The sequence below is a fragment of the Littorina saxatilis genome, linkage group LG17 (assembly GCF_037325665.1).
Source record: "Littorina saxatilis isolate snail1 linkage group LG17, US_GU_Lsax_2.0, whole genome shotgun sequence".
Classification (NCBI taxonomy): domain Eukaryota; kingdom Metazoa; phylum Mollusca; class Gastropoda; order Littorinimorpha; family Littorinidae; genus Littorina; species Littorina saxatilis.
This window is the reverse complement of record NC_090261.1, coordinates 1373859-1397863: the sequence shown is the minus strand read 5'-3', so window position 1 is coordinate 1397863 and position 24005 is coordinate 1373859. Positions and strand designations below refer to the sequence as shown.

Here is a 24005-nt window from a genome sequence, read left to right as displayed (position 1 = left end):
TATTAAGAAGTTTAATCACGACTTGGTTGTTTTCAAATTCCAAATTTCTTCATAATATACCTCCAAATGAGCGGGATCCATCTCTACCAGTTGTAATGGCAAATTCGTTGGCAGAACGCTGCATGTCCGCGTGATTTCTTGAAGTTCAATCAAAATGGCGATGGACAATAGTAATCATAACTCCCTTCTAAAAGAGTGAGCAAAGGAATGACACCTCGTCTCCCCTCCCCCGAAAAAATATGTCGGTCCACTTTCATTCACAAGAGTTTCTAGTCGCGTGACTTGTTATAATTTAGAATAGTACCTCACAAAAATCTCCACCTTTTTTTTCTGCAATGATTACTTTAGAAAGCAAAAACGAGAGACGCAATGGCTTCTCCCTCCATAACTGGAGTTAACTCCCTTGAACACCATTGCGTCTGCTGCTGCTATGGATGGCAAGCACACAATAATTATGAGGACATGTTTTTGGTGAAAAACTGACGAAGAGGGCACAGAGTACAGTTCTTTTTGTAATAATGGTATGGGTGCATACGTCTGTGGAGTGAGCAGCGGTCTAGATGTATCTGAAAACTGCGTCAAAATCCTGGTGTTGGGTTTTAGTAGTGTGGGAAAGACTTATGTGGTGTACTCTTGGTCTTTGGGGGTGAGCAACATGGTGAAAACGTTGCCTACTGATGCTGCTATGTTCAACGTGGAGAAAATCTATGGGCCAACATCAGCTCTTCCCATGTACATGTGGGACATCAGCGGAAAGATGATCCACAGGCGCCGGAGTTATTACTTGGGAACACAAGGTATAAATCGAAAATTTTATTGTAAATTTTCATTTAATAAATATACCTACCCGAATCACATGTAGCATTGACACAATCGGAGATGCTAGGTTCTGAAAAGGCTAACCGTCTAAGGGAAGCAACCCCAACCACAAAAAGTGTAAACGTAGCCTTGGTAATGACTCCGACAGGACAACGCTGGAGTCTCGCCACTCTACAAAGAAGGCTCCTTACACAGCGACAGCACCTCCAAAGCCAAGATACTGCTACAACAGTTCCAGTCCGTCTTCACGAAGCGTGATGACTCTCCTCCACCAGAGTTGAAAGGCACCCCAGTCCCCCCGCTTGAGAAGATTACCATCACTACCGAAGGTGTTGCAAAACTCCTGAGGAACCTCAAGCTCAACAAAGCATCGGGACCAGACGGCATACCAAACCGCATCTTGAAGACGTGCGCTGACTCCATTGCCCCACCCCTGACGGCGATATTCACCACCTCCATCGAGTCAGGCGAGCTCCCGAAAGACTGGCTATCAGCGAACATATCCTCTGTCTACAAGAAGGGAGATAGGAACAAAGCTGAAAACTACCGCCCAGTATCCCTGACCTCGGTCGCCTGTAAGCTCCTTGAGCACATCATCTGCCACCATCTTCACAAGCACTTCGAACAACATGGAGTGCTATCCAGCCGCAACCATGGGTTCAGGACCGGCCACTCATGTGAAACCCAGCTGCTCACCACCATGCAGGACATTCTGTCATCCCATGATGCTGGCCACCAAACTGACGTCGCCATCCTTGATTTCAGCAAGGCCTTCGACACTGTCCCGCACAAGAAACTACTCCACAAGCTGGCCCACTACGGTGTGCGGGGAAGTGTCCACAACTGGCTGACCAGTTTCCTGACCAAGCGGAAGATGAGGGTTGTACTGGAGGGCGAGGCATCTGAAGAGGTAGAGGTCGAGTCCGGCGTCCCGCAAGGCACAGTGCTGGGTCCGTTGTTGTTCCTGTGCCATATCAACGACCTCCCAGACTCAGTCCAGTCGTCTGTCAGACTTTTTGCGGATGACTGTCTCCTCTACCGCCAGATCCGCACCTTTCAGGACCACCTTACGCTACAGGCAGACCTAAAGAGCTTGGAAGAGTGGGCAAACCAGTGGGGGATGAGGTTCAACGCTAAGAAGTGCTACGTCCTCTCCACCAGATCCACATCCCACTACTTCTACAGCCTCGGAGACACCATCCTCCAACAGGTCGAACAGAACCCGTACCTCGGCATACAGATCTCAGCCGACCTGAAGTGGGGCCCCCACATCACCAGTCTCTGCAAGAGGGCAGGATCTATCCTGGGCTTCTTACGCCGGAACCTCCGGAACTGCCCACGTGAGTGCCGTCGCCTTGCCTACATCACTCTTGTCAGGTCCACCCTTGAGTACGGGGCGGTGGTCTGGGACCCCTACTACAAACAAGACGTTGAGAGACTCGAACGCATCCAACGCCTAGCCGCTAGGTTCATCATGAAAGACTACGTGTCCAAGGACCCAGGCTGCGTCACCAAGATGCTAGAGTACCTCCAACTCCCTACACTCCAGGAACGCCGTCAGCAACTTCGCCTGACGATGCTGTTCAAAATCATCAATGGACTTGTACCTGCCTTACCCCCTGACTCCTTCCTCACCCCGGTGAGCGTATCTCGGCGCCGAGTCAAGCCTAAAGCCTACGAGGGGTATGAGAGCCAAAACATCCTCCAGAGACAGGCAACCAACAACAGCCGCTGTTTCAAAGCTCCTACCTCAAAGACTGATCAATACAGGAACTCGTTCTTTATAAAGACAGTGATCGAGTGGAACAATTTGAGCGAAGCCACCGTCACCCTGACCACGCCCAGCGCCTTCTCATCGGCGTTAGGGGGGCAGAAACCAGTGTGAGAGCCTCAGTAGTTTTTATCCAGTTTTTAACATTGTAACATAGCATTTTTTAACTGTGCTTGAAAAGCCTACATTCTAGGGCAAACGGACTAAAACCGCAAGTACAGCAGCAAGAAGACCAGCTGGAGTTGTACACTATATCCACCTTGTGTACAGTGAACTTTTAAGACTCTTTTAGATGCGCACACCCAAAAAAAACGTCACGTTGATAGTCGTCGTCGGCTTCTGTGGCGCACCCGCCAACCACCAACCCAGGCGGGTTATCCAGATCCAGATCCAGATCCAGATCCAGAATGACCATACACCCGGGGAGTTACCTCCCATCGTGCATGCCATGTCACTACTGCTACTGAACACGTGGTTCATATCATTCGACCTAAAGAATAAATTCTCCAAATCAAAAGCGGGGTTGGCGGGAGGGAATATACTATGTGATTCGGGTAGGTATATTTATTAAATGAAAATTTACAATAAAATTTTCGATTAAATTACATATTCCTACTCCGAATCACATGTAGCAGATTACAAAAACAAGGCGGTGGGAAAGAAAAATCTAACTCACTCAAAAAACCTTGCCAAAAACCTGGACCGCTGCCAAAGAATCAGGGCGGTCCCAGTGGGAAAGAAAATCTAACCCACTCAAAAGCCTTTGCCAGGGCTGGCCCACTGCCAACAGGCAGTGAGGGAACCAAGGAAAGTCCTGATTGACAGCCGAGAAGTATCTCAGGCAAAGCGAAAGAGACAACCTCAGAGATCCAGAAAGCTGTGCTCAGCACTTCTTCCAATCTCCTAGCCGTAAAAAACAGCACAGGAATAGACCCAAGCCTTGGATTAATAACCCTGGCGAGCCAAGGGAAAGACAAGCTCCCCCCCCCCCCTTTTCTGGAAGGAAATGCTAATGTCCTGAGAAGATCCGTGCGTAAGGTTGTCCCCTCAACTGAGAAGGACGAACCCCCGCGGTGACCTTAAGACAACCATGCCAAAGTCTGCAAACCTTGGGATGTAGTAAAGCCCAAAAGGCTTGTGAGAAAGAAGTCAGCTCAAAATAAGAGTGACCAATCCCCACGAAAGAGCGAGAGAGAGACATCCAAGCACTAAGTACCAGAGTCCACCTCGAAGAGAAAACTCACAAATAGAAGGTCGCCAGTTATCCCCTACCAGTCCCTGCGAACGCAGGGAGAGAGGTAGCACCCGACAGCAGCCACTTACGACTGTGCGTAAGCTACCGGAAGTGAGGACCCACGGTGGTCAAAAACCGATGTGACTGGCAACCATAAACAAAATGGCTAAAAGCCAGAATGTTCCCAAAACAGTCTGCTTGACGGTAATCGAGAGTGAATCAAAAACCGAAAGCAGAAAACCAAGACTGGTAAACGTAAACCGTGAAGCCAGCCAGCCATAAGACTCCCGAAACCAGAGTTCTCAGGGAAAAAACAGGCAGTTAACTTCCTAGCCAAATCAAGAGCCTACCTGAGTTTGGCCAGAAACCCAGAGCGCGTCTGTCCCTGTCTGAAGACAGAGTCCAACGCGGAGAAAAACGGACAACCGCCCTAGACAAAGTTGCCTTTTGTAGCCGGGCGACTGTAAGGAAACCCGACCCGACAGACGTCATCCGGACTCGCCTCATACTAAGATGAGGAAGAAGAGAGGAAAGGCCCAAGACTGAAGTCACAGGAACCGAACCTTAACTAAACCTCTGCCCGAAGGAGAAGAGTAGCCAAAACCTGAGAGAGGGGAGGAAAGCCACAAAGAACTACTCCTCAAACATCCATTGTCCAAGACAATGCCCCCTCAGGAAAACCTGAATGTAACTTCCGAGGCCAACTCAAGTGAACCTTAAGTTTGGACGAAACACCAGAACGCGTCTGATCACTAGAGAAAGACAGAGTCCGACTCGATGAAAGACAACAAGGACCAAAGTCCGAACGTTTGTGGCCAAACAGGGGTAACCTGAAGCCAGAGAACCCCACAAGCCACAAGAAACGGGAAGGCAACAACCACCATCGCCGCAACGTGGAATGGCTGTTGCCCGGCCAAGGCTGCCTATTGGCTGCCAGCTTAGCTTAACCAGAGGAATGAGCATGCTTCTGCTAAGCATGTTTCTGAGTATGCTAGCCCTACCTTCCTTCAACCTTTGTAAAGCAGTCAGAGACCTGGTGATCTCTACTCGACTGAATCTCTACTGCAGGCCAAGTTTAAGCGACTCTCTTTGACTGTTCAGGGAACTGAGAATGCGAAAGAAACGAGTCCCTCCGACACCCGCCGTACGAGCGTAGAGAAGGAAGGGCAGCCTCATCTGCTCCATGCTCACCCAAGCAAGGGCTGGCCAACAGAGTAGAGAAAGGAGGCAAGTTCCAAAGGCTGAATAAGCAAGAAGGAACAAAAGGTGAAGCCCGTGTAGCCGAAGCCAGCCAAGGCTGAGCATGTTCCGGAACTGAACCATAGTAGAAACCGCGGCAGAACCAAAACACTAGAGATACCACCTTCGGGAGGAGATGGCCTAGCCAAAACCTGCAAACCGTGGTACCTACAAAAGGTGACTAAGGAACCGGAAGTAGAAAAACATCCTATCTTCACGGAACGGAAGTCCGACATCGACAACAAGGAAGCCACCAATGTCGATGCACCCAAGGGAAATCCTGAGCCGAAGCTTGAGCTGCGACGGAAATCCAGAACGTGTTCGATTGCTGACTAAAGACTGAGAAACAGAATAGCTCAGCTACGAACGTAAACCGAAGTCACAGTTGCTGGTGGTAAACTGATGAATGAGATGACCGGAAACCGGAAAACCATCCAACCGGAAAAAGACCTGACTTATCCCCCTACTGACGGTCGTGAATAGGGGAAACGTCCAGGGCCACCCGAACTGACTAGGCAGTAAACGCAACACCCAACAGGTAAAGTGAAGACTGCCCCGGCTGAGGCTAAAAGCCTAAATGCCCGTAGGCCAGCCGCTGTTCCTCACCCACCGACCTCCGAAGGAGTGTCAGGGAGAGGAGAAGTGTATCCGAACAGAGCCGGAAATGCAGCAGACAAAACCGCGAAAAACGGAAGCGAAAGATGCATAGAGTAGACTGAGGCCGGAAGCCCAAACGCCCGTAGGCCAGTCCTCTGTCAACTCCAGTCAAAACCGCAACGTGTACTTGAAATGGAGGACTTATGCTTCCAGTAAAACCGGAAACACCACGCCGACAACGGCTGCCGCACTGGTGAAACACAAATGCCCACGACGGAACAAGAGTGAGACAGAACAGAAGAGGACTGGGGCCGGAACCCGAACGCCCGTAGGCCAGTCCTCGGTCAACCCCAGACAAGCCACTACGTGCGCTTGTGATGGAGAACCTATGCTTCCAGACAGGAAGTGTAGGAGGCCGAAGCCCCGCCCGGGAAAACCTTCGACGTGACCTCTGCCGCAGCTTAGAGGACAGCGTTAAGCCTTTTTCCCAATAACCAGCACGTGTGGAATCGCTGACGACAGACTGAATGTCCGACACGACCGGCGAAAAAACCGAAGTCCACGTACTGGTGGAAGGCCGGTGAAACGGCATAACCGGAAAACCGGAAATCCGTCCCCCCCGACGTCGTCCTAACTCATGCCTCGATCAGGCTAAGAGAGAAAAGACGGCAAGTCTGCAGCTGCAGGAACCGGAACGGCAGTCGACGCGACAACCGAAGGTTGAAACGCTGACTACATCGGCCAGAGCTGAGACACCACCTGCCCGAAGGGCTGGCGTTGCTCCTCAGCTACCGACATCCGGGAGGAAGTGGAAGCGAAAGGAGCAGTAAATCCGGGCGGAGCCGGAAAGCACCAGACGAGACCGCGAAAAGCGGAAGCGCCGAATGCGAGGACGGAGGCCGGAAGCCCGAATGCCCTAAAGGCAACGTCCGGTCAACCCCAGAAACGACCACAGCGGGTGCGTACGTCAGAGGACCTATGCTTCCAGCGAGTGCCGGAAGCGCAGCGCCAGAAACGGCTACCGCCATTGCTCCGCCACACAATGGTCTTCGAGGAAGCCAGGGTGTGACTGAACAGAGGACGAATGCCCGGGGGGCAACGTCCGGTCAACCCCGGAAACGACCACAGCGGGTGCGTACGTCAGAGGACCTATGCTTCCAGCGAGTGCCGGAAGCGCAGCGCCGGAAACGGCTACCGCCACTGCTCCGCCACACAATGGTCTTCGAGGAAACCAGGGTGCGACTGAACAGAGGACGAATGCCCGGGGGGCAACGTCCGGTCAACCCCGGAAACGACCACAGCGGGTGCGCACATCGGGGGACCTGGTCAACCCCGGAAACGACCACAGCGGGTGCGTACATCGGGGGACCTATGCTTCCGGCGAGTGCCGGAAGCGCAGCAGTCGGAAACGGCTAGACAACTCCGGAAACGACCCCAGCGGGTGCGTACGTCGGAGAAGTAGCCGGAACCAACTGCCGCCATTGCTCAGCCACACAATGGTCTTCAGTGAAGCCAGGGTGCGACCGAACAGGGGTTTGCGGGTCGTGAACCCGCCGAAAAGAGCTGTGTCCCAGCAGGGACTGTCCGACGGCCTCACGAGGGCCTGTGGACCAGCTCGACTTACTTGAATCGCCCACCACAGCGGTAGAAGACGAAGAAGCAAAACATCCGCCCTAGACAACGTCTCGGCCGGAAGCGTCAAAGAAGCCTACAAGGTGACGTCGCCCACAGACAGCGGGACCAACGGAAGACGCAGGCTTGGAACGCGAAAAATCAACAACCTGCTCCCTCGAAAGCTGTAAGGTCGAATGATATGAACCACGTGTTCAGTAGCAGTAGTGACATGGCATGCACGATGGGAGGTAACTCCCCGGGTGTATGGTCATTACCAAGGCTACGTTTACACTTTTTGTGGTTGGGGTTGCTTCCCTTAGACGGTTAGCCTTTTCAGAACCTAGCATCTCCGATTGTGTCAATGCTACATGTGATTCGGAGTAGGAATATGTAATTTAATAAGTTGTTTCCCTTGGAACATAAAGTAAACTGAGTGACAATTATGTTGTGGTCACCCAACCTTTTGGGTTTTTTGCCTTCTGGAAGAGAGGGGGCACAGCAAGACGCCAATAACAGTAGCAGGCATCACAGTGAAGATTCTGCTCCAAAGTGGAAAAAAAGGATGCCATGCTTTTACTAGCTTTACAATGGCAACCTTGCTTTGTGATTTGTGTCTAAAAAACCATGTTGAAACCATTGTTACCTTGAAGGAAACGTGGCCATGTATTGAGAAAGATCAAACATGACCTGGTAAATCAGGTCTGGAAAACAGAAACTATACACCAAACTGGAATATAAACAGACAAAAGATGAGAAAAATCCCATATCCTACACAATTTGGTAAATTGTAATGAAATATTTTCATGTCATTCCAAACACTGACTGTTTCTAAAGAGTGCTGGTGTTTGTGCAGGCCTGGTGTATGTGGTGGATGCAGTGAATGGAAACGCCATGGACGCTTTGGCCGACCTGCAGTCATTGGTGACAGACAGAGACCTGAGTGGTCTGCCCCTGATGGTTCTGGTTAACAAAGCCACTGATGGAGGTAAGATCGCTTTGTTAATGTTATATGACAGGTTAAAATAGGTTTAAATAATGTCTCAAAATTACGGGAAAAGAATCTGAAACAGTAAAAGCAAGAGAAAGTTTTCTGACAGTATTTGTTAGACAGCCAAAGCAGCTTAAAAGAAAACTGCAAAGCACATATAGGGTACAGAATTCAGATAAGATATTTGTCCTGAAAAAGGGTATTCGTTTGCTGCGTTTTGTTTTTGTAAAGTACTCGACCTCCAGAATTAAAGTATCCCTTTTAAGTGAGGTGATGCAATATTGTGCATGTATTTGAAGAAATGGGAAAAAAAGTGAAGTAGAGATAGAGTTTTGAGGAACTTCGAAATTTAACTTGTACAAATTTAACATACGTGAATCCTGAATCTGTTTTGTTGGCTGTTTCAGAAACGCTGTCAGCAGAAGGTCTGAAGCCTCAGCTACAGCAGCATGTGTCTCTGCCCCCCAAATGGGCCGTGTGTGACGTGCACATGTTCTCCCAGCGAGATCTCACAGACGCTCTCTTGCAACTGGAAGAAATGATCTGTGATACTGGACCTGCAGCTTAACCCTAGCCGTGTCTTTCTTAGTGTAGTGCTAGACAAGGAAAAGCTCTGAGTAGCTGGTGCTGACTCAAGGATTATGATATTAACACCAACGTACACCTTCCTGTTCCAAACAGGTTTAACTGACTTTTACATTTTTGGCTTAGACACAGAAATATGTGTGAGCTCTGAATGTTTCAATAAGTCAGAGGTTCACCTACATTAGAAAAAAAAACACAACTTAATAAGCAGCTTGGACAGTTGAAGAAATATTGCTTTAACCAGTGGAAGTTTTTATAAAAATCAAATAAGGGTTAGGCTTATTTCAAATATCTCAATCTCGACGGGAAGCTGTCAGGCTTTTTATGCATAGTACATGCTAAAAATACAAATGGTGCCCGTAAAATTCTGGAGAGTTTTGTGATAATAATAATAATAATAATAATAATAATAATAATAAATGAGCATTTATACAGCGCAACATCATAACTTTACAATTATGCTCTTTGCGCTTGACACATTTAAAATTAAAACACAGTCATACAAGCATTTACATGATAGTTTACAGAGGGAAATGGCTGTCTTTAGAAACAAAATCAGAAACCTTCACTTTGTTAATTTTAGGTTCTGAGAGAAATACAAAGTGAGCCATGCAGAGGAGCTGGTTGGTACTGGTGAAAAATAACATGCAGTGAAAGTTGTGACCAAGAAATGGATGATAGGCCTTACTTCACATCTCAGGCACTTTGGTAAAGCTACATATCTACACTCGGCTTTCGCACTTCCTGTGTGACCGCTACCTATTTATTGTTTAGTACATTGACACTGACCGACATGCACCAACGCATGTGCTTTCTAAACGGTGAAACCTTTTCATGCGTTTGTAATAATGTTCAAATGTATGTATTCGTTCATTCCGTCCCGAGCTTGATGTATTACGATAGCTTGTCTGTTCTGTGGTACAAACCTTTTGTCAGGAAACGTTTTCTTTGGTTTACTTGTGTATGGTTGTTATCTCGTTTTATGTCACATTTTGTGATGATTTTAATCAAACAAAAAACTTTGCTGTTACCTTGATTATGTAAATAACCTTCAATTCTTTTCTGCACATAAATATAGAGAAACAAAATGTGGCTTGTGTCTTTGACCACAACATTGTGTTCATTATCCATTGCAGTTTTGCTTTAATGTAGGCACATCATTTGAGTCACGTAACGGCTTATCCAGCAATCATTGCATTAATGACCCATACACACGGCCAACTATTTTCAAAAGACAGTATATTCTGCCCACACGCACATATAAACTCTCTTATGCAGACTTTGTTAACATGATGTCAGTGTACAGTCGTTAGGTTTGAAAACCGCCACTGCTGCTAAATGCTCCTTTTCCTTGGTGGCTAAAACATGGTGAGAGCACAGTGAGCTACCGCTGTGACTGCAGGGATAGAAAGTCAAGGAAAAAACAACCCACAAAGAACACCAAGAGAACAAAATGTCAGGAAGAAAGAAACAATGAAATAAAGTTTATTTACAAATAACAATGAAATAATGTTAATTTACAAGTTACATGAAAACAGTATCAAACAAGTCGCGTAAGGCGAAAATACAACATTTAGTCAAGCTCAGTCGAACTCACAGAATGAAACTGAATGCATTGCATTTTTTCCGCAAGACCGTACACTCGTAGCATCGTCTGTCCACCGCTCGTGGCAAAGGCAGTGAAATTAACAACCCAGAAAAGCGCGGTAGCGGTTGCGCTGAGGAGGATAGCACGCTTTTCTATATCTCTATTCTTTTTAACTTTCTGAACGTGTTTTTAATCCAAACATATCATATCTATGTTTTTGGAATCAGGAACGTACAAGAAATAAGATAAAAATGTTTTTAAATCAATTTCGGAAATTTAATTTTAATCATAATGCTTATATTTTTAATTTTCAGAGCTTGTTTTTAATCCGAATATAACATATTTATATGTTTTTGGAATCAGAAAATGATGAAGAATACAATAAACGTAATTTTGGATCGTTTTATAAAAAAATAATTTTAATTACAATTTTCAGATTTTTAATGACCAAAGTCATTAATTAATTTTTAAGCCTCCAAGCTGAAATGCAATACCAAAGTCCGGCCTTCGTCGAAGATTGCTTGGCCAAAATTTCAATCAATTTTATTGAAAAATGAGGGTGTGACAGTGCCGCCTCAACTTTTACAAAATGCCGGATATGACGTCATCAAAGATATTTATCTAAAAAATAAAAAAAACGTCTGGGGATATCATACCCAGGAACTCTCATGAAAAATTTCATGAAGATCGGTCCAGTAGTTTACTCTGAATCGCTCAACACACACAGACACAGACACACACACGACCCTCGTCTCGATTCCCCCTCTATGTTAAAACATTTACCGGGTAGTCAAAACTTGACTAAATGTAAAAAGACAGAATATGGAAAGAAAGACATATAACAGAATTTTGAATTTTATCATGAATCTTGCTACAACAACCAGTTGCTGATTTACATTTTTTTTCCAGATGTTTTGATCATTTTTCCAATATAATACTGGAAACATCTGGTTAAAGGCACAGTAAGCCTCCCGTAAACCATCACAGATACTGTCAGGCTTTTACACACAGTACAAACACCCTTTCGTTTAAACACTCACCGAACGGGAACATCATAGGTGCCCTACGTAAAGAGCGAGCAATTTTTAAAGAATGAATTTTGCGGATTGTCTCTCAGACAATCGAACCGTGGTGCGTTTTGGCGCTAGACCTAACTTTTAAAATCTAAATAATAAATTGACAGCTTGTTACACAAACATTCTTAAATCATAAAAGAATTCTTTTTTCATCAAGACAAGATCAGTACAATTCAAAGTTTTGAAAGTTTGAAAAAAGAAAAGCCCGGAAGCAGGGTCACGCAAGGTCGTGGTTCTCGTAGCAGACGGTTTATGCCTATCGCCAGTTCCTCTGAACAGTCAAAAGCCATTGCTAGAGTTCTTGTGAACTACAGTATACAGCTGTTTGTTTCGTGCATAGTTAGAGGTACATAATAACGTGCTATTGCAGATAAGCTCACATCGAGTCGCATTCAAATTACTGACGACTACATTGTGAAAAAGGGAAACTGGATCACACGGGTTCACGATGGTTCAGGGGTAAGATAAACCACGCAAAAATAAATTCTTTGAAAATTGCTCGCTCTTTACGGAGAGCACCTAGGATGTTCTCAAGCAGTGAGTGTTTAAATGAAAGGGTGTTTGTACTGTGTGTAAAAGCCTGACAGTATCTGTGGTGGTTTACGGGAGGCTTACTGTGCCTTTAACAAGACTCCTATTCCCCATATCTGTGGAAGAATCTGGCCTCGACCCAAACTCTGCTTTTCTCCACAGGCTATGAGCACAGCTAGAATGGTATGGCAGTAACAGTGCCCTGCAGTTTCCCAGCCCCACAGTAGATGGTGTCAGTATCCAAAGGTCTGGAGCTGGTAGACCTTAGTCCCCTTCTTCAGCAGGAAGCCCTGGTTGTTGAGTGACGTGATGAAACCGTCAAAGTCCATCATCTGCAGCCCGATGTCCTGTACGCAACGTAACGTCAGTTAAGGACAAAAACACACAGGGAAACGAATCTCGGATAAAGCACAGCCTAAAAACTAAGCACCCCTTCCTATCATTCTGAACGTAACAATCTCACGAAACCTGAAGCAGCAGCCAATGTATCATTTTACAAAGATTGTCCACTGAGTTTGTTTGCTGGCTTTTCTTGTTGTTGTGTTTTTGGATTGCATTCTGTTCCTTGCTGGAAGTTACAAAGCTTGGGTCCTGGTTTGCATGTCCCTTTCAATGGATGGAGTTGCCTCAACAGTCAACACACAGAGCAATGGTGCCAAGGTCAGACAATCAACACACACAATCCTAATAATAATAATAATAATAATAATAAATAACTTGTCTATAGCGCGTCCCATCAATTGCTGAATTGGCTCCAGGCGCTTTACAATTTCAATTCTAAAACAAATGAGCAAATATTTAACCAGCATGCAAATTCGAAATGGGTCCATAGTTCTTTAAACACTGTGTCCATAGTTCTTTAAACACTGTGTCCATAGTTCTTTAAACACTGTGTCCATAGTTCTTTAAACACTGTGTCCATAGTTCTTTAAACACTGTGTCCATAGTTCTTTAAACTGTAAGGCTTCTTTTTAAGCCTACTGTCTATATGATACTTACCGAGACAGTACTATTCTTGCACATTATCTATTATAGGCCGAAAAAATTGGACAAAACGCTGAGTGGGTACAATTATCTCCCATAACCATGCGCCACCGTGGATCCCAAGCACTGTCCGAGTGCTTCCCCCTTACAGGATGTAGGTGGCGCGTCCTCTTTCTTTATGAGCTGCAGACCCTCAAAAAGCCCATAACATATCAAGAGGGGAGGCGGGAGGGAAACTCTAATAGTACTGTCTCGGTAAGTATCATATAGACAGTAGGCTTAAAAAGAAGCCTTACAGTCAATATAACACTTACCTCGACAGTACTATTCTTGCACAGAATACCAGAGTGGTGTGAGGGTGATATGTAGAGTATTAAACTCCTTAATCAAAATCACTTAAATCCAAGGATTAAGATACCCAGGCAATTTTCGAACAGTACTACCGTAAAAGAAAATATACCCAAGAAACATACCTTAGACTGACGTGACCATGCTAGCAACCACTGCTGTGTGGTGAACTCAATGTCAAAGTCCAGGCCACTCAAAGCTTGAATACCACTGAGTCTACGGCAAGTGGCTAAAGCGATGAGGAACAATTAGTCTTAAAAATCAGCAACTTGATACTGATGCCTGCCAGGGGTTCAAACTCATTGCTACGCAGGAGTTTGAGGACCAGAAAGACATCCCCCTTGGGAAATGAAACCCGAGGTTTAGACACCGCTGCATTGCTAATACCCGAAAGGACATTAGCGATGAGGGAGGACCTGATCAAGTGTTCAGTTCTGCGACCAGTAGCGGCCGCAATCGTGGAAGCGATGGCAGATCTGTATCCAAGAAGAGTCTTAGAAGAAAGACTCTTCTTTTGATACACTTCCACCAGGAAGTTGGCCAAGTCCTGTGTTGAGGGATAAAGCGGCTTTATCCCCTTGGACAAGGCGAAGGTGGCCCAAGCTCTCCAGCGTAAGTCGTAGAGCTGATTAGTTGATCGCCTCTTAGCGTTCAAGGAAAACTCTACTGAACTCTTGTGCAATCCTAGTGCAAGCAGTTTGGAGCGCACAAGAGCCATGCGGTCAAGCACAGACTCTCTGGACGTGGATGAGGGAGGCATGATCGAGGCTGGAGCAGACCTCCCCCGTCCAGATCCAGAGGTAGAGGGTCTACGTGGGTGAGACCGCAAAGATCTGGAAACCACGGAGCTGTTGGCCAGTAAGGCGCGACCAAAATCAGTCTTGGTCGTTCCTGCAGATATTTTGCCAGCACCCTCGGAATCAGAGATGTCGGGGGATAGGCGTAAGCATCGAGGAGCCTCCACAAGAGAGTGAATGCGTCCAAGTGGAACGCATTCATGTCTCGAAAGGGGCTGACGTACCTGGGAAGCCGAGCGCTGAATCGAGTTACGAACAGATCGATCAGAGGACGGTCCCACCTTGCCCACAGACGCTGTAGAACGTTGTGAGCGATGGTCCATTCTGTGGAGAGAACCTGATCGCCCCGACTGAGAATGTCGGCCAGGGCGTTCAGTTTCCCCGGAACGAACTGGACTGACATCCGGACCTGATTGGTCTGGCACCAGAGCAGAATCTCCTCCGCCAACAGGGAGAGGGACCGAGAATTGGTGCCCCCCTGGTGGCGAAGGTAAGCTAAGCATGTGGTGTTGTTGTCCCCGTTGAAAATCAGAGGGGCCAAGGACAGGCCGAATGGGAGGGCCCGAAACTCGAACACCGTGCCCTCCCAAACGAACCGGAGCAGATGTCGGTACCCCGGGGCCACCAGGATGTGGAAGTAAGCATCCTGGAGGTCCCAGACATGGCCCAATCGTTTGGCCGGATGGCCAACCGGACCGACGAAGGGGTTTCCATCTTGAACTTGCACCTGTGAAGGTACAAGTTCAAGGTGGAGAGGTCCAACACCGGCCTGAACCGGCCGTCCTTTTTGGGGACGGTGAACAGGCGGGAGCAGAACCCCAGAGAAGGCTGAGAAAGGGGGTAGACCGCCTTCTTCTCGACCAACGAGTTCACCTCGTCCTGAAGAGCCTGCCATCTGGCAGGCTCTCGAGGAGGGGGGAACGTCCAAGGTAGAGCGGACAATGGAGGTTGTGACGACAGCGGTAGAGAAAACCCCGACCACACCACCCTCAAGAAAAACTGGTTGGAGACCAGTCTGCCCCACATGCCGCGGGCCCGAAAAAAGGGAACCGACGGACGAAAGAGGGGCAACTTGAGGGGGCGTCAACGTAGGGCCGGGACTCACTGAAAATTCTGCTGGCGGGCAGGCGCAGGCTTGCGACCACCCCCCCTGGTGGTGCTGCTTCCCCTTACCTGTCTGAGCACCCTTCCTCTTGCTTGGGAACGCAACAGGCGCCTAAGAGGAGGAAGAAGGAGGCAGTGAAACTGGCTTCTTCTTCTTCTTCTGAGGCTGGGAGCTGGAGGTGACTGTAGCACTTCTCTTACTCCCCGCCGCCGTCGCCGAAGCAGCGAGGCCAACCATCAGAGAATCAGTGTTCCTCTGGCGTGTGGACTCCACCACAGAACGAACAGTGTCCGGATGAAAGAGGGAAGAAGGCTGAGGAAACGTGTTCCTCAGACTCTTCCTCATATCCGGAGGCACTATAGAAGTAGGCAGAAAATGATCACGGAACAGGGCCAATAAAGTGGACCCGTGTTCCAATGGCCAATTCTGCCGCAGACGTCACGCACGATCGCACGGCATGCAAAGCCCGATCCACTCGAACCGTGTCAAGGACCCGAGTGGAATCGGACTCTGCCCGATCGGGAGGGTCCAACAGTGTGGACAGCGTGCTCATCCATGTCAAGGCCTGTGATTGGGCCTCGACTGTGGAAGAAACGGTGGCCTCAAGATTGTGGAACGAAGCAGAGCTCAGTTCCACCTTCTTGACCGAAGGCACCTCCCCAACGAACACATCACCGTCAGCCCCACCCTAAACACTCGAAGTCTGGAAAGGGAGAGTTCGAGAGTCAAAGGGAAAAGGGAGGGACGAAACAGATTGGACACGAGGAAACAGTGGAGGTGCGCCTCCCGAAGGAAAGCATGGCACTGAACCCGCGTCCTCCCGAGGAACATAGGTCGCGTTTGCACGTGAATCTGTACTCCTCAGGCGATGTGCTGCCGCTTCCACCGTGGCACTTAGACTAGGGTGGAACGCGAATTGCCGGCGGCCGGATCGTTCATAAAACGAGCCGCCGGCAGACGCGGCGTGAGCCTCCCGCGCCCGGGCCGAAGCGGACTCAAAGGACGAGAGGGCGTCTCAGGGAAGGACGTCCTGAAACTGTTCAAACGTCCTTCTAGCTGTGCGAGGACGAGCCTCCTGCCTCTCGTCCTCAGACCCCGGGTCCACGTCCTGTGTGTCAACACTAGACGACAGACGCTTAAGAGAGGCATCCGTGACGTCAAGACGCCGCGTGATGTCTGTCATGTACTGTTGGAAAGTACGAAGCATAGCTTCGGAAGTTCCATCAGAAACCGGCAAGGGTAGAGGTTCAGTGTTAACCTCAGGGCGACCCTGATCCTCCTCCCTATCGTCCTCCGACTCACTCTCCTCTTCACTTCCCGACAACTCCTCAAAAGCAGGAGTGTAGGGAGCTTGAGGGGGAAGAGCCGAAAGCGATGAAGCAGGCTGTGAAGAAACGCCCACAGAAGCAAGAGGCCGCGAAGACCCCTGCCCCAAAGACGAAACGTCTCCAGCAGCCGAAGGGGGAGAAAAACAACAACCCTGCGACTGTTGGGTCAGCCCAGCCAACGAACCCCCGCCATTTATAGACTGAACAGGAACCCATCGGGTCTGATCAGAAAAGAAATGGTCCGGTCCGGTCGGGGGTGCCGATCCGGTCCGGTAGGGTGGTCCGGTCCGGTGCCGTACCATCCGGAGGTCCCGTTCAGCACCGAACCATCGTACCCACAGAAGTGTTCGGGTGGTTAGGTCCGGACGTGGACATACCGTACCATCCGGACCCGTAGGTCCGGTGGTCCGGTATGGTCCGGTTCGGTGCCAGACCATCCAGACCAACAGAGGTGGTCGGGTGGTCCCGCACCGGACCATCCGGACCCGTAGGTCCGGACCCGTAGGTCCGGTACCATCCGGAGGTCCTGTTCGGCACCGAACCATCCGTACGCACAGAAGTGTTCGGGTGGTTCGGTCCGGGCGTGGACGTACCGTACCATCCGGACCCGTAGGTCCGGTTCGGTGCCAGACCATCCGGACCAACAGAGGTGGTCGGGTGGTCCGGACCGGTCCGGTAGGGTGGTCCGGTGTTCCGGTCCGGTGTTCCGGTCCGGTCCCGTACCATCCGGAGGTCCCGTTCGGTACCGAACCATCCGTACCCACAGAAGTGTTCGGGTGGCTCGGTCCGGACGTGGACACACCGTACCATCCGGACCCGTAAGTCCGGTATGGTCCGGTTCGGTGCCAGACCATCCGGACCAACAGAGGTGGTCGGGTGGTCCGGTCCGGACCGGACCACCGGTCCAGCACCGGACCATCCGGACCCGTAGGTCCGGTCCGGTCCCGCACCATCCGGAGGTCCCGTTCGGCACCGAACCACCCGTACCCACAGAAGTGTTCGGGTGGCTCGGTCCGGACGTGGACATACCGTACCATCCGGACCCGTAGGTCCGGTTCGGTGCCAGACCATCCGGACCAACAGAGGTGGTCGGGTGGTCCGGACCGATCCGGTAGGGTGGTCCGGTGTTCCGGTCCTGTGGTCCGGTCCCATACCATCCGGGGGTCCCGTACGGCACCGAACCATCCGTACCCACTGAAGTGTTCGGTCCGGACGTGGACCTACCGTACCATCCGGACCCGTAGGTCCGGTGGTCCGGTATGGTCCGGTATGGTCCGGTTCGGTGACAGACCATCCGGACCAACAGAGGTGGTCGGGTGGTCCGGTACCGGACCATCCGAACCCGTAGATTCGGTCCGGTCCCGTACCATCCGGAGGTCCCGTTCGGTACCGAACCATCCGTACCCACAGAAGTGTTTGGGTGGCTCGGTCCGGACGTGGACATACCGTACCATCCGGACCCGTAGGTCCGGCATGGTCCGGTTCGGTGCCAGACCACCCGGACCAACAGAGGTGGTCGAGTGGTCCGGTCCCGACCGGACCACTGGTCCGGTACCGTACCCTCCGGACCCGTAGGTCCGGTGTGTTCCGGTTCGGTGCCAGACCACCCAGACCAACAGAGGTGGTCGGGTGGTCCGGTCCCGACCGAACCACTGGTCCCGTACCGTACCATCCGGACCCGTAGGTCCGGGGGGTCCGGCAAGGGCCAGAGGTACTGTCCCGCACCGGACCCTAAGGTCCGGTACGGTCCCGTACCATGGGTCCCGTCCGGACCAAACCCGGAGGTCAAGTCCAGTCGGGACCCGTGGGTCCGGTTCGATCCCGACCCGTAAGCCTGGAACGTTCCGGACCCTTGGTCCGGACCATCCGTCACCCGAACACCAGACGCTAAGGAATGGCGTGGGGTCAAGACGGTCCGGTCGGAGGTGTCGGTCTGAGCAACAGAAACAATGTTCCCGTCGCCCTGACCATTCGACAGAAGTACCACGTTCTGTCGAACACCTCCACGTCCAGTAACTAGTCGGCCGGAGCGTTTCAAGAGGGACAGCCACCAGTCACACGGACGTCAGAGGGAACCGTAGTAGCAGTGGTCGTAGGCACGAAGCCTGAAACCCCTGCCCCCACAGGACCGCCCTGAACGGGGTCAATTCGCATCCCAACCCCAGCGGGGAGGGAATTCAGAGACCCCGTCATCTCCTCCGATCTCCCCCCCCAGGAGGCCGAAACTACTGTCAAAACAGCAGCAGACGACCCAGCGAGGGAGTTCAGAGGAGGACCCGTGTCCCTCCTGGCTTCCACAGCGGTGGAAACCGAGGAGGGCACAGGAGAGGCACCGGAAAAGGAAGATTTTAATGCCAACTGCACCCGGTGTTCCCAGGCGGTCACCCATCCAAGTACTAACCGGGCCCGACGTTGCTTAACTTCGGTGGTCGGACGAGAACCGGTGTTTTCAACGTGGTATGGCCGTTGGCTGTCAAAACCTGAGTCTCTCCAGTAGCCCCTAGATCGGATTCACCAACCCCCAAAGAGGGTTGGGAATCGACCTGCCCCCGGATTCGAGCCAGGGGGGAGAAGGAAACCTTCCCCCCAGGCTTGAAACCGGGAGGAGCTGAAGCCTGAGACTGAGGGCCGGACAACGGCGTCGAAGGGGGGGAAGCCTGTTCCACTGAAGGAGAAGGAGAAAGAAGCTTTTTCTTTCCCCTCGACCTTCCCCGAACCTTCGACGGCGCAGCCCCGCCCGAAGTCCCAGGCTCAAGCCCAGCCTGTTTGAGCAAGCTCGCATTGAGCTTGCTCAAACAGGCTTTCTCCGCCCTCCCTCGCCGCAAACGCAAAGCGTTTGGGGAGGGAGAGTCGGAGCGCCGAAAGATCCCCTTCTCCGTGCGTAAAACATGACGCTGGGCGCCCGGAGAAGGGTTGCCCCCGGCAGACTCTGGTTCCGTAGAACCAGAGCCCAAAACAGGACGAGACATCCTACCTCGCCCTGTACGTACCCTTAAAGACCGAGAATTAACAAAATTCAAAGAAAATTTAGGTCAATACTCAAGTGAATGCGGCGAAACGAGAAGCAGACGACCGGTCACCACGAAGTAGGACGGGAGGCACGCCGAGTCCGCCACACAAAAACGGAGGCACAAGTTGAAGGAAACACAACGTAGCCTCAAGCCAGAAGTGGAATAACACACAATAATCCAACAGGTGATAGTCCACACAGAAAAGGAGCCTCTTAGTCCAAAATAATCCGGGAGCGTAGCAGAAACACAGCCGGTCTGACACGCGCGAAAAAAGAAAGAGGACGCGCCACCTACATCCTGTAAGGGGGAAGCACTCGGACAGTGCTTGGGATCCACGGTGGCGCATGGTTATGGGAGATAATTGTACCCACTCAGCGTTTTGTCCAATTTTTTCGGCCTATAATAGATAATGTGCAAGAATAGTACTGTCGAGGTAAGTGTTATATTGACACTGTGTCCATAGTTCTTTAAACACTGTGTCCATAGTTCTTTAAAGTGCATCTAAACCCAAATTTTCAAACAAAAACTCTTATTACCAATGCAAACATACACTCATATGTGTTCCATCCCCACCACTCAAAAGGCCCAAAGACGCGAGTAGCTCACGCAGCGAGTGGGAAAACCCCGTCAAAGCTACCAGCGTGCCAGCCTTCTGCTGAAACAAAACGATGATGCTAAAAATAGATTTTCTCCACTGATGACGTAGTAAGGGGAGCAGCCGCCACAGCTGCGAGCACTTGGTCTTGGATCAAGCTGCCAGTGGTGTTGTTTACGGCTGTAATATTACCTCGGCAAACAAGCAAGGAATAATTAAAGTACTCAGGGGTTTTCTAAAGCCCCTCACTGACATAAGGAGAGCTTTGATTAACTTTGTGAAAACTTCCAGAAAAGATTTTTCACAACCAAAAGACAACCAAGTTGTATGCGGACAGCATTTTGCCGACGATGCATTTGCAGACGAGTTCACAGCACCCTTGTTCGAATTCGAACTCGGTTATCGTCCAAAACGGAGGTAGAAGGAGGATGCTGTCCCGTCAGTGATGCCACTAACGTGCATCGATGTTCAGAAGAGATTGAATGCAGCAAAAAAAGACAGTGGAGACGGTTGACGTAGAATCCAACCGGAGAAAGAGGCGACAGAAACGAGAAGTTATGAAGGCAAGTGCGGCTCGATTTGTTTGTGTACCCCAAACACACCTCCTTCTCATATACTTGGGAATGTACTGCAGGTAAACAATGCTCTTCTCTAAAGATGGGTGAAAGTATGAGATAGACAGAGAGGGTGAGGGAGAATCAGAGACAGGAGGGAAGAAATGGTACATTATTTATAATATATGAGGTTATACATGTATAAATGTATACAAGTTTTGAATTTGAAAGTCATTGATTCAGTGCCTTTGAATTGTTGTCGTGTTTTCAGGCTGTTCCTTGCAGCTCTGCATTACAATGAAAATGGGGACATAGGTGATGCGCTTGATGAACGAGGAAGGAAATCCACATGTGATAATGTATATGAACATCTAGGGTTGTTTTCAGTATTGTTGATAACATGTTTTGTTTGATTAAGGGTATTCAGCTGGTATTTCCTTGTTTTTCACTACCTTTTTTTATTCATGTTTTTGATATGCCTTGACCGACGAGGTAATTTTATAGACGAAAAGGAATCGGTGTTTTATTTGTATAACTGTGTTTTAATTTTAAATGTTTCAAGCGCAAAAAGCATAATTGTAAAGTTATGATGTTTCGCTATATAAATGCTCATTTATTATTATATTATTATTATTATTCCCAAAAGCAAAGAAAGGAGAGTACAGTGTGAGAAAGTCCAAAGGGCCACCAACTTACGGTAAGTTACACGCAGGGTAACTACAGACTGCTGTTTTTTAGCACACACACACAAGTAAAGATACTAATCTTTTCTCATACTCATATTTTTGTTCAGAATTCTGGAAATGTGCACAGTATGTAAACACACACACACACACACACACACAACTGCAGAGGGGAAAAGGCACAGAGAGAAAGATTACATTTACAGACTATCAATATTTTCCCAGTTGGGTATCCCCTATAACTGCAGCATTCTTCTTAGTTTATGCATTTCTGCAAGCATAAAAACTGAACTTGGTTCAGTACTGATAATGTCTTTTCACGACTATCTCATCCTGAGCTATTCATCGTTACATTTACAGGTTACGTGTCAAGACTGTGTCAACATCTCTGAGAAGCTGACCGAGAATCCAGGGGACTCACAAACTTCTCTCCCTGCGAAATTTCGTGACATACCTGACTCTTTGGCCGCTGCATACCACCACCCATTCAGAGAAAAAGCTGCTGCTACCTACAGTACAAAATACTCTAATTAACTGATCCCACATTTTCCCACCGCTGTTGACATCAACCACATACAGAACAAAATTCACTTGAATGGGATTACTGTTTTATTTTATAAGTGATGCATTTTATTCTAATTAAAACATACATTTTCATTTTACTATTTTCATGGAAGCTCGGGCCACTCAAATCCTCTGTAAGTATCCTCGGAAGGAAATGCATTTCTGATGGCCCGTACCGCACATGAAGGTAGAGGTATCCTGACTTTCCTCCCCAGCACACCATGACACCACCTCACCAACTGTCGGTATCCTATGTAGCGGTTCTTCCTGGAAAATAAAAAAAAGAATCTGTGACATTAGGGTTTGTTGTGTACTCCAGCAGAGGGTTCTTAAAAATTGTGTGGAGAGTGGAGGGAGGAACACTTGTTCCTTGTGTATACAGGATTGACTAATGAGGGAATGGCTTGTTTCATGGTTGTGTGTGCGTGTATGTGTGATATTGTCTTTCATGACAAGATCCCTGTAAATCTTTAATGTTACCTCACTTCTATGTTTATAAACTAATAAAGATATTTCCAAAAATGGTGTTTTCTTTCCAGCATTAAGTTTATCTTGTTTCACACAAAGAGTATAAACACTGATTCACTTGTGGACTTCAGTGTAGAAAGATCTCAGGATACAATTTTCATTTTTACTGTTGATACTGATGAGTGTTGTGTATACTATTTCTGCACATGTTTGTTTGTTTTATAATTTGATTGTTGTTGTCCTTGTTTTTGTAATTGACCAACTTCCAACTTTGTCATTTATTAAGAGACGAAGATCAAGGATTGCTTTACACCTGCTAATTTAAACAAACAATCTTCTGTCACCTTCTTCTTCAGGCGTGTGAATGAATGGATGAATATGTTTGTATGTCATGTGGAACAAACCTAGAAGTGTCTGCCACAACATTTTAGAATTTCCAGAATAGTTTTTACAATGTCACAAGTAGAAATAACGTTAATCCCAACTCATGAAATTAAAAAGCACATGTTTGGTAAAGAAAGATAAGATTTGTCACTTACTCCTCAAGAGTAGCCTGGAAAGTGCCATGCTCCTGTCGGTACTGGTAATATGCTGTCTCCAGCACATCTGTGTTCAGGCAGACGCTTTGAAAGGCTGGGAGCTGCGTGATGCATGTAATGCCAGGGTCTTTGAGAGGTCTGCAAATATAACACTATTGTTATAACTTATTTTTAACTATAAATTAAGTATAAGAATTAAACTTCTAAACGCCACGATGAAGTTTAAAGGCTTTACAGACTAGTACATGTACTAGTAATGAATAGCCATTAACCTCTACATCTATATATATATGTTAAATTTACAAAAGAGTCACACCTTCCCTTTGCTCTTTTCATAACATGTTATAATAAAATTAAATAATGATAGCCTCATTCTTCCAAACCAATAACATGCCAAGTGAAAAGATATACATACCTGCGACTGTTCAGCTTCTCCATGATTTTAGTAGACTCAGTGCAGCAGTTGCATTCCTCCACTTTCTCCATCACCACACAGTTGCCACATTCACACCTGAAAGTAGCACAAACTTCACTTGAATCATTCGTCTCCATTCTTCGACTAAGTATTGTGAATGTGCACATGTGGGAAGTATTCTTAGATTTCACTTGAAAGAAACAATAAGATTAATTCCAAAAATGTAACTTGCCACTGCTCTCTTCAGAAAGAAAAAAACACCGCTAGAAACGTAAACAATGAGACTTTCGCCTTCGTATCATCGTATGACTTACCGAGTCAATCTACACGGTAAACGTGAATTCGTTACTCACCAGTCTGTGTTCCCAAGGAGATATACGCCGTTTTTGTCAGCAAAATGATTATTTTCCTCCACATTCCTCTCATGTTCTTGTGCTGGAGGCTCGAACTGATACAGTACAACGCGATTGTTGTTCCACAAGTTGCCTGCACCACGAGTGTCCGCCATTTCGGTCTGTTCCCCTCAGTACGTCACAAGTTACCAGCTGGCGCTTCGGTAGTTCTCGGGTTTT

The 24005-nt window shown here is 48.4% G+C and overlaps 4 protein-coding genes and 1 non-coding gene across 5 annotated transcripts in view; 1 reads left to right on the top strand and 4 right to left on the bottom strand.

Annotated features, from left to right (window-relative positions):
- Positions 1-200, bottom strand: part of LOC138952667 (nuclear RNA export factor 1-like) — a 35890-nt gene extending 35690 nt beyond the window's left edge. Inside the window, exon 1 of the mRNA XM_070324365.1 lies at positions 61-200. Within this exon, the coding sequence (XP_070180466.1) occupies positions 61-124 (64 nt within the window). The 5' untranslated portion in view covers positions 125-200. The remainder of the gene's footprint in view (positions 1-60) is intronic.
- Positions 201-377: 177 nt separating this feature from the next.
- Positions 378-9963, top strand: LOC138952669 (ADP-ribosylation factor 6-like). The gene is made up of 3 exons (XM_070324367.1): positions 378-797; positions 8128-8259; positions 8670-9963. The coding sequence occupies exons 1-3, from the start codon at positions 524-526 to the stop codon at positions 8828-8830; spliced, it is 567 nt and encodes a 188-aa protein (XP_070180468.1). The 5' UTR covers positions 378-523; the 3' UTR covers positions 8831-9963.
- A 355-nt stretch (positions 9964-10318) lies between these two features.
- The window catches only part of LOC138952665 (DNA helicase MCM8-like), a 55408-nt gene continuing 41721 nt past the window's right edge, over positions 10319-24005 (bottom strand). The window contains exon 28 of the mRNA XM_070324364.1: positions 10319-12389. Within this exon, the coding sequence (XP_070180465.1) occupies positions 12276-12389 (114 nt within the window). The 3' untranslated portion in view covers positions 10319-12275. The remainder of the gene's footprint in view (positions 12390-24005) is intronic.
- LOC138953990 (5S ribosomal RNA) lies at positions 18957-19075 on the bottom strand. Its single transcript, XR_011451661.1, has one exon. It is a non-coding gene; the product is annotated as a 5S ribosomal RNA (ribosomal RNA).
- LOC138953399 (P2X purinoceptor 7-like) lies at positions 22039-23960 on the bottom strand. Its single transcript, XM_070325198.1, has 4 exons — positions 23787-23960; positions 23434-23529; positions 23019-23156; positions 22039-22278 (listed from the first exon to the last, which is right to left on the bottom strand). The coding sequence occupies exons 1-4, from the start codon at positions 23939-23941 to the stop codon at positions 22116-22118; spliced, it is 552 nt and encodes a 183-aa protein (XP_070181299.1). The 5' UTR covers positions 23942-23960; the 3' UTR covers positions 22039-22115.

Bases quoted from the DNA above. Each gene is read 5' to 3' on its own strand.
- LOC138952669 (XM_070324367.1), top strand. From the start codon at position 524: ATGGGTGCATACGTCTGTGGAGTGAGCAGCGGTCTAGATGTATCTGAA. The intron at 798-8,127 runs GTATAAATCGAA...GTGTTTGTGCAG, and splicing joins TTATTACTTGGGAACACAAG to GCCTGGTGTATGTGGTGGAT. The intron at 8,260-8,669 runs GTAAGATCGCTT...TGGCTGTTTCAG, and splicing joins TAACAAAGCCACTGATGGAG to AAACGCTGTCAGCAGAAGGT.
- LOC138953399 (XM_070325198.1), bottom strand. From the start codon at position 23,941: ATGGCGGACACTCGTGGTGCAGGCAACTTGTGGAACAACAATCGCGTT. The intron at 23,530-23,786 runs GTGAGTAACGAA...TGCTACTTTCAG, and splicing joins CTCCTTGGGAACACAGACTG to GTGTGAATGTGGCAACTGTG. The intron at 22,279-23,018 runs GTAAGTGACAAA...TTTATTTTCCAG, and splicing joins TTCCAGGCTACTCTTGAGGA to GAAGAACCGCTACATAGGAT.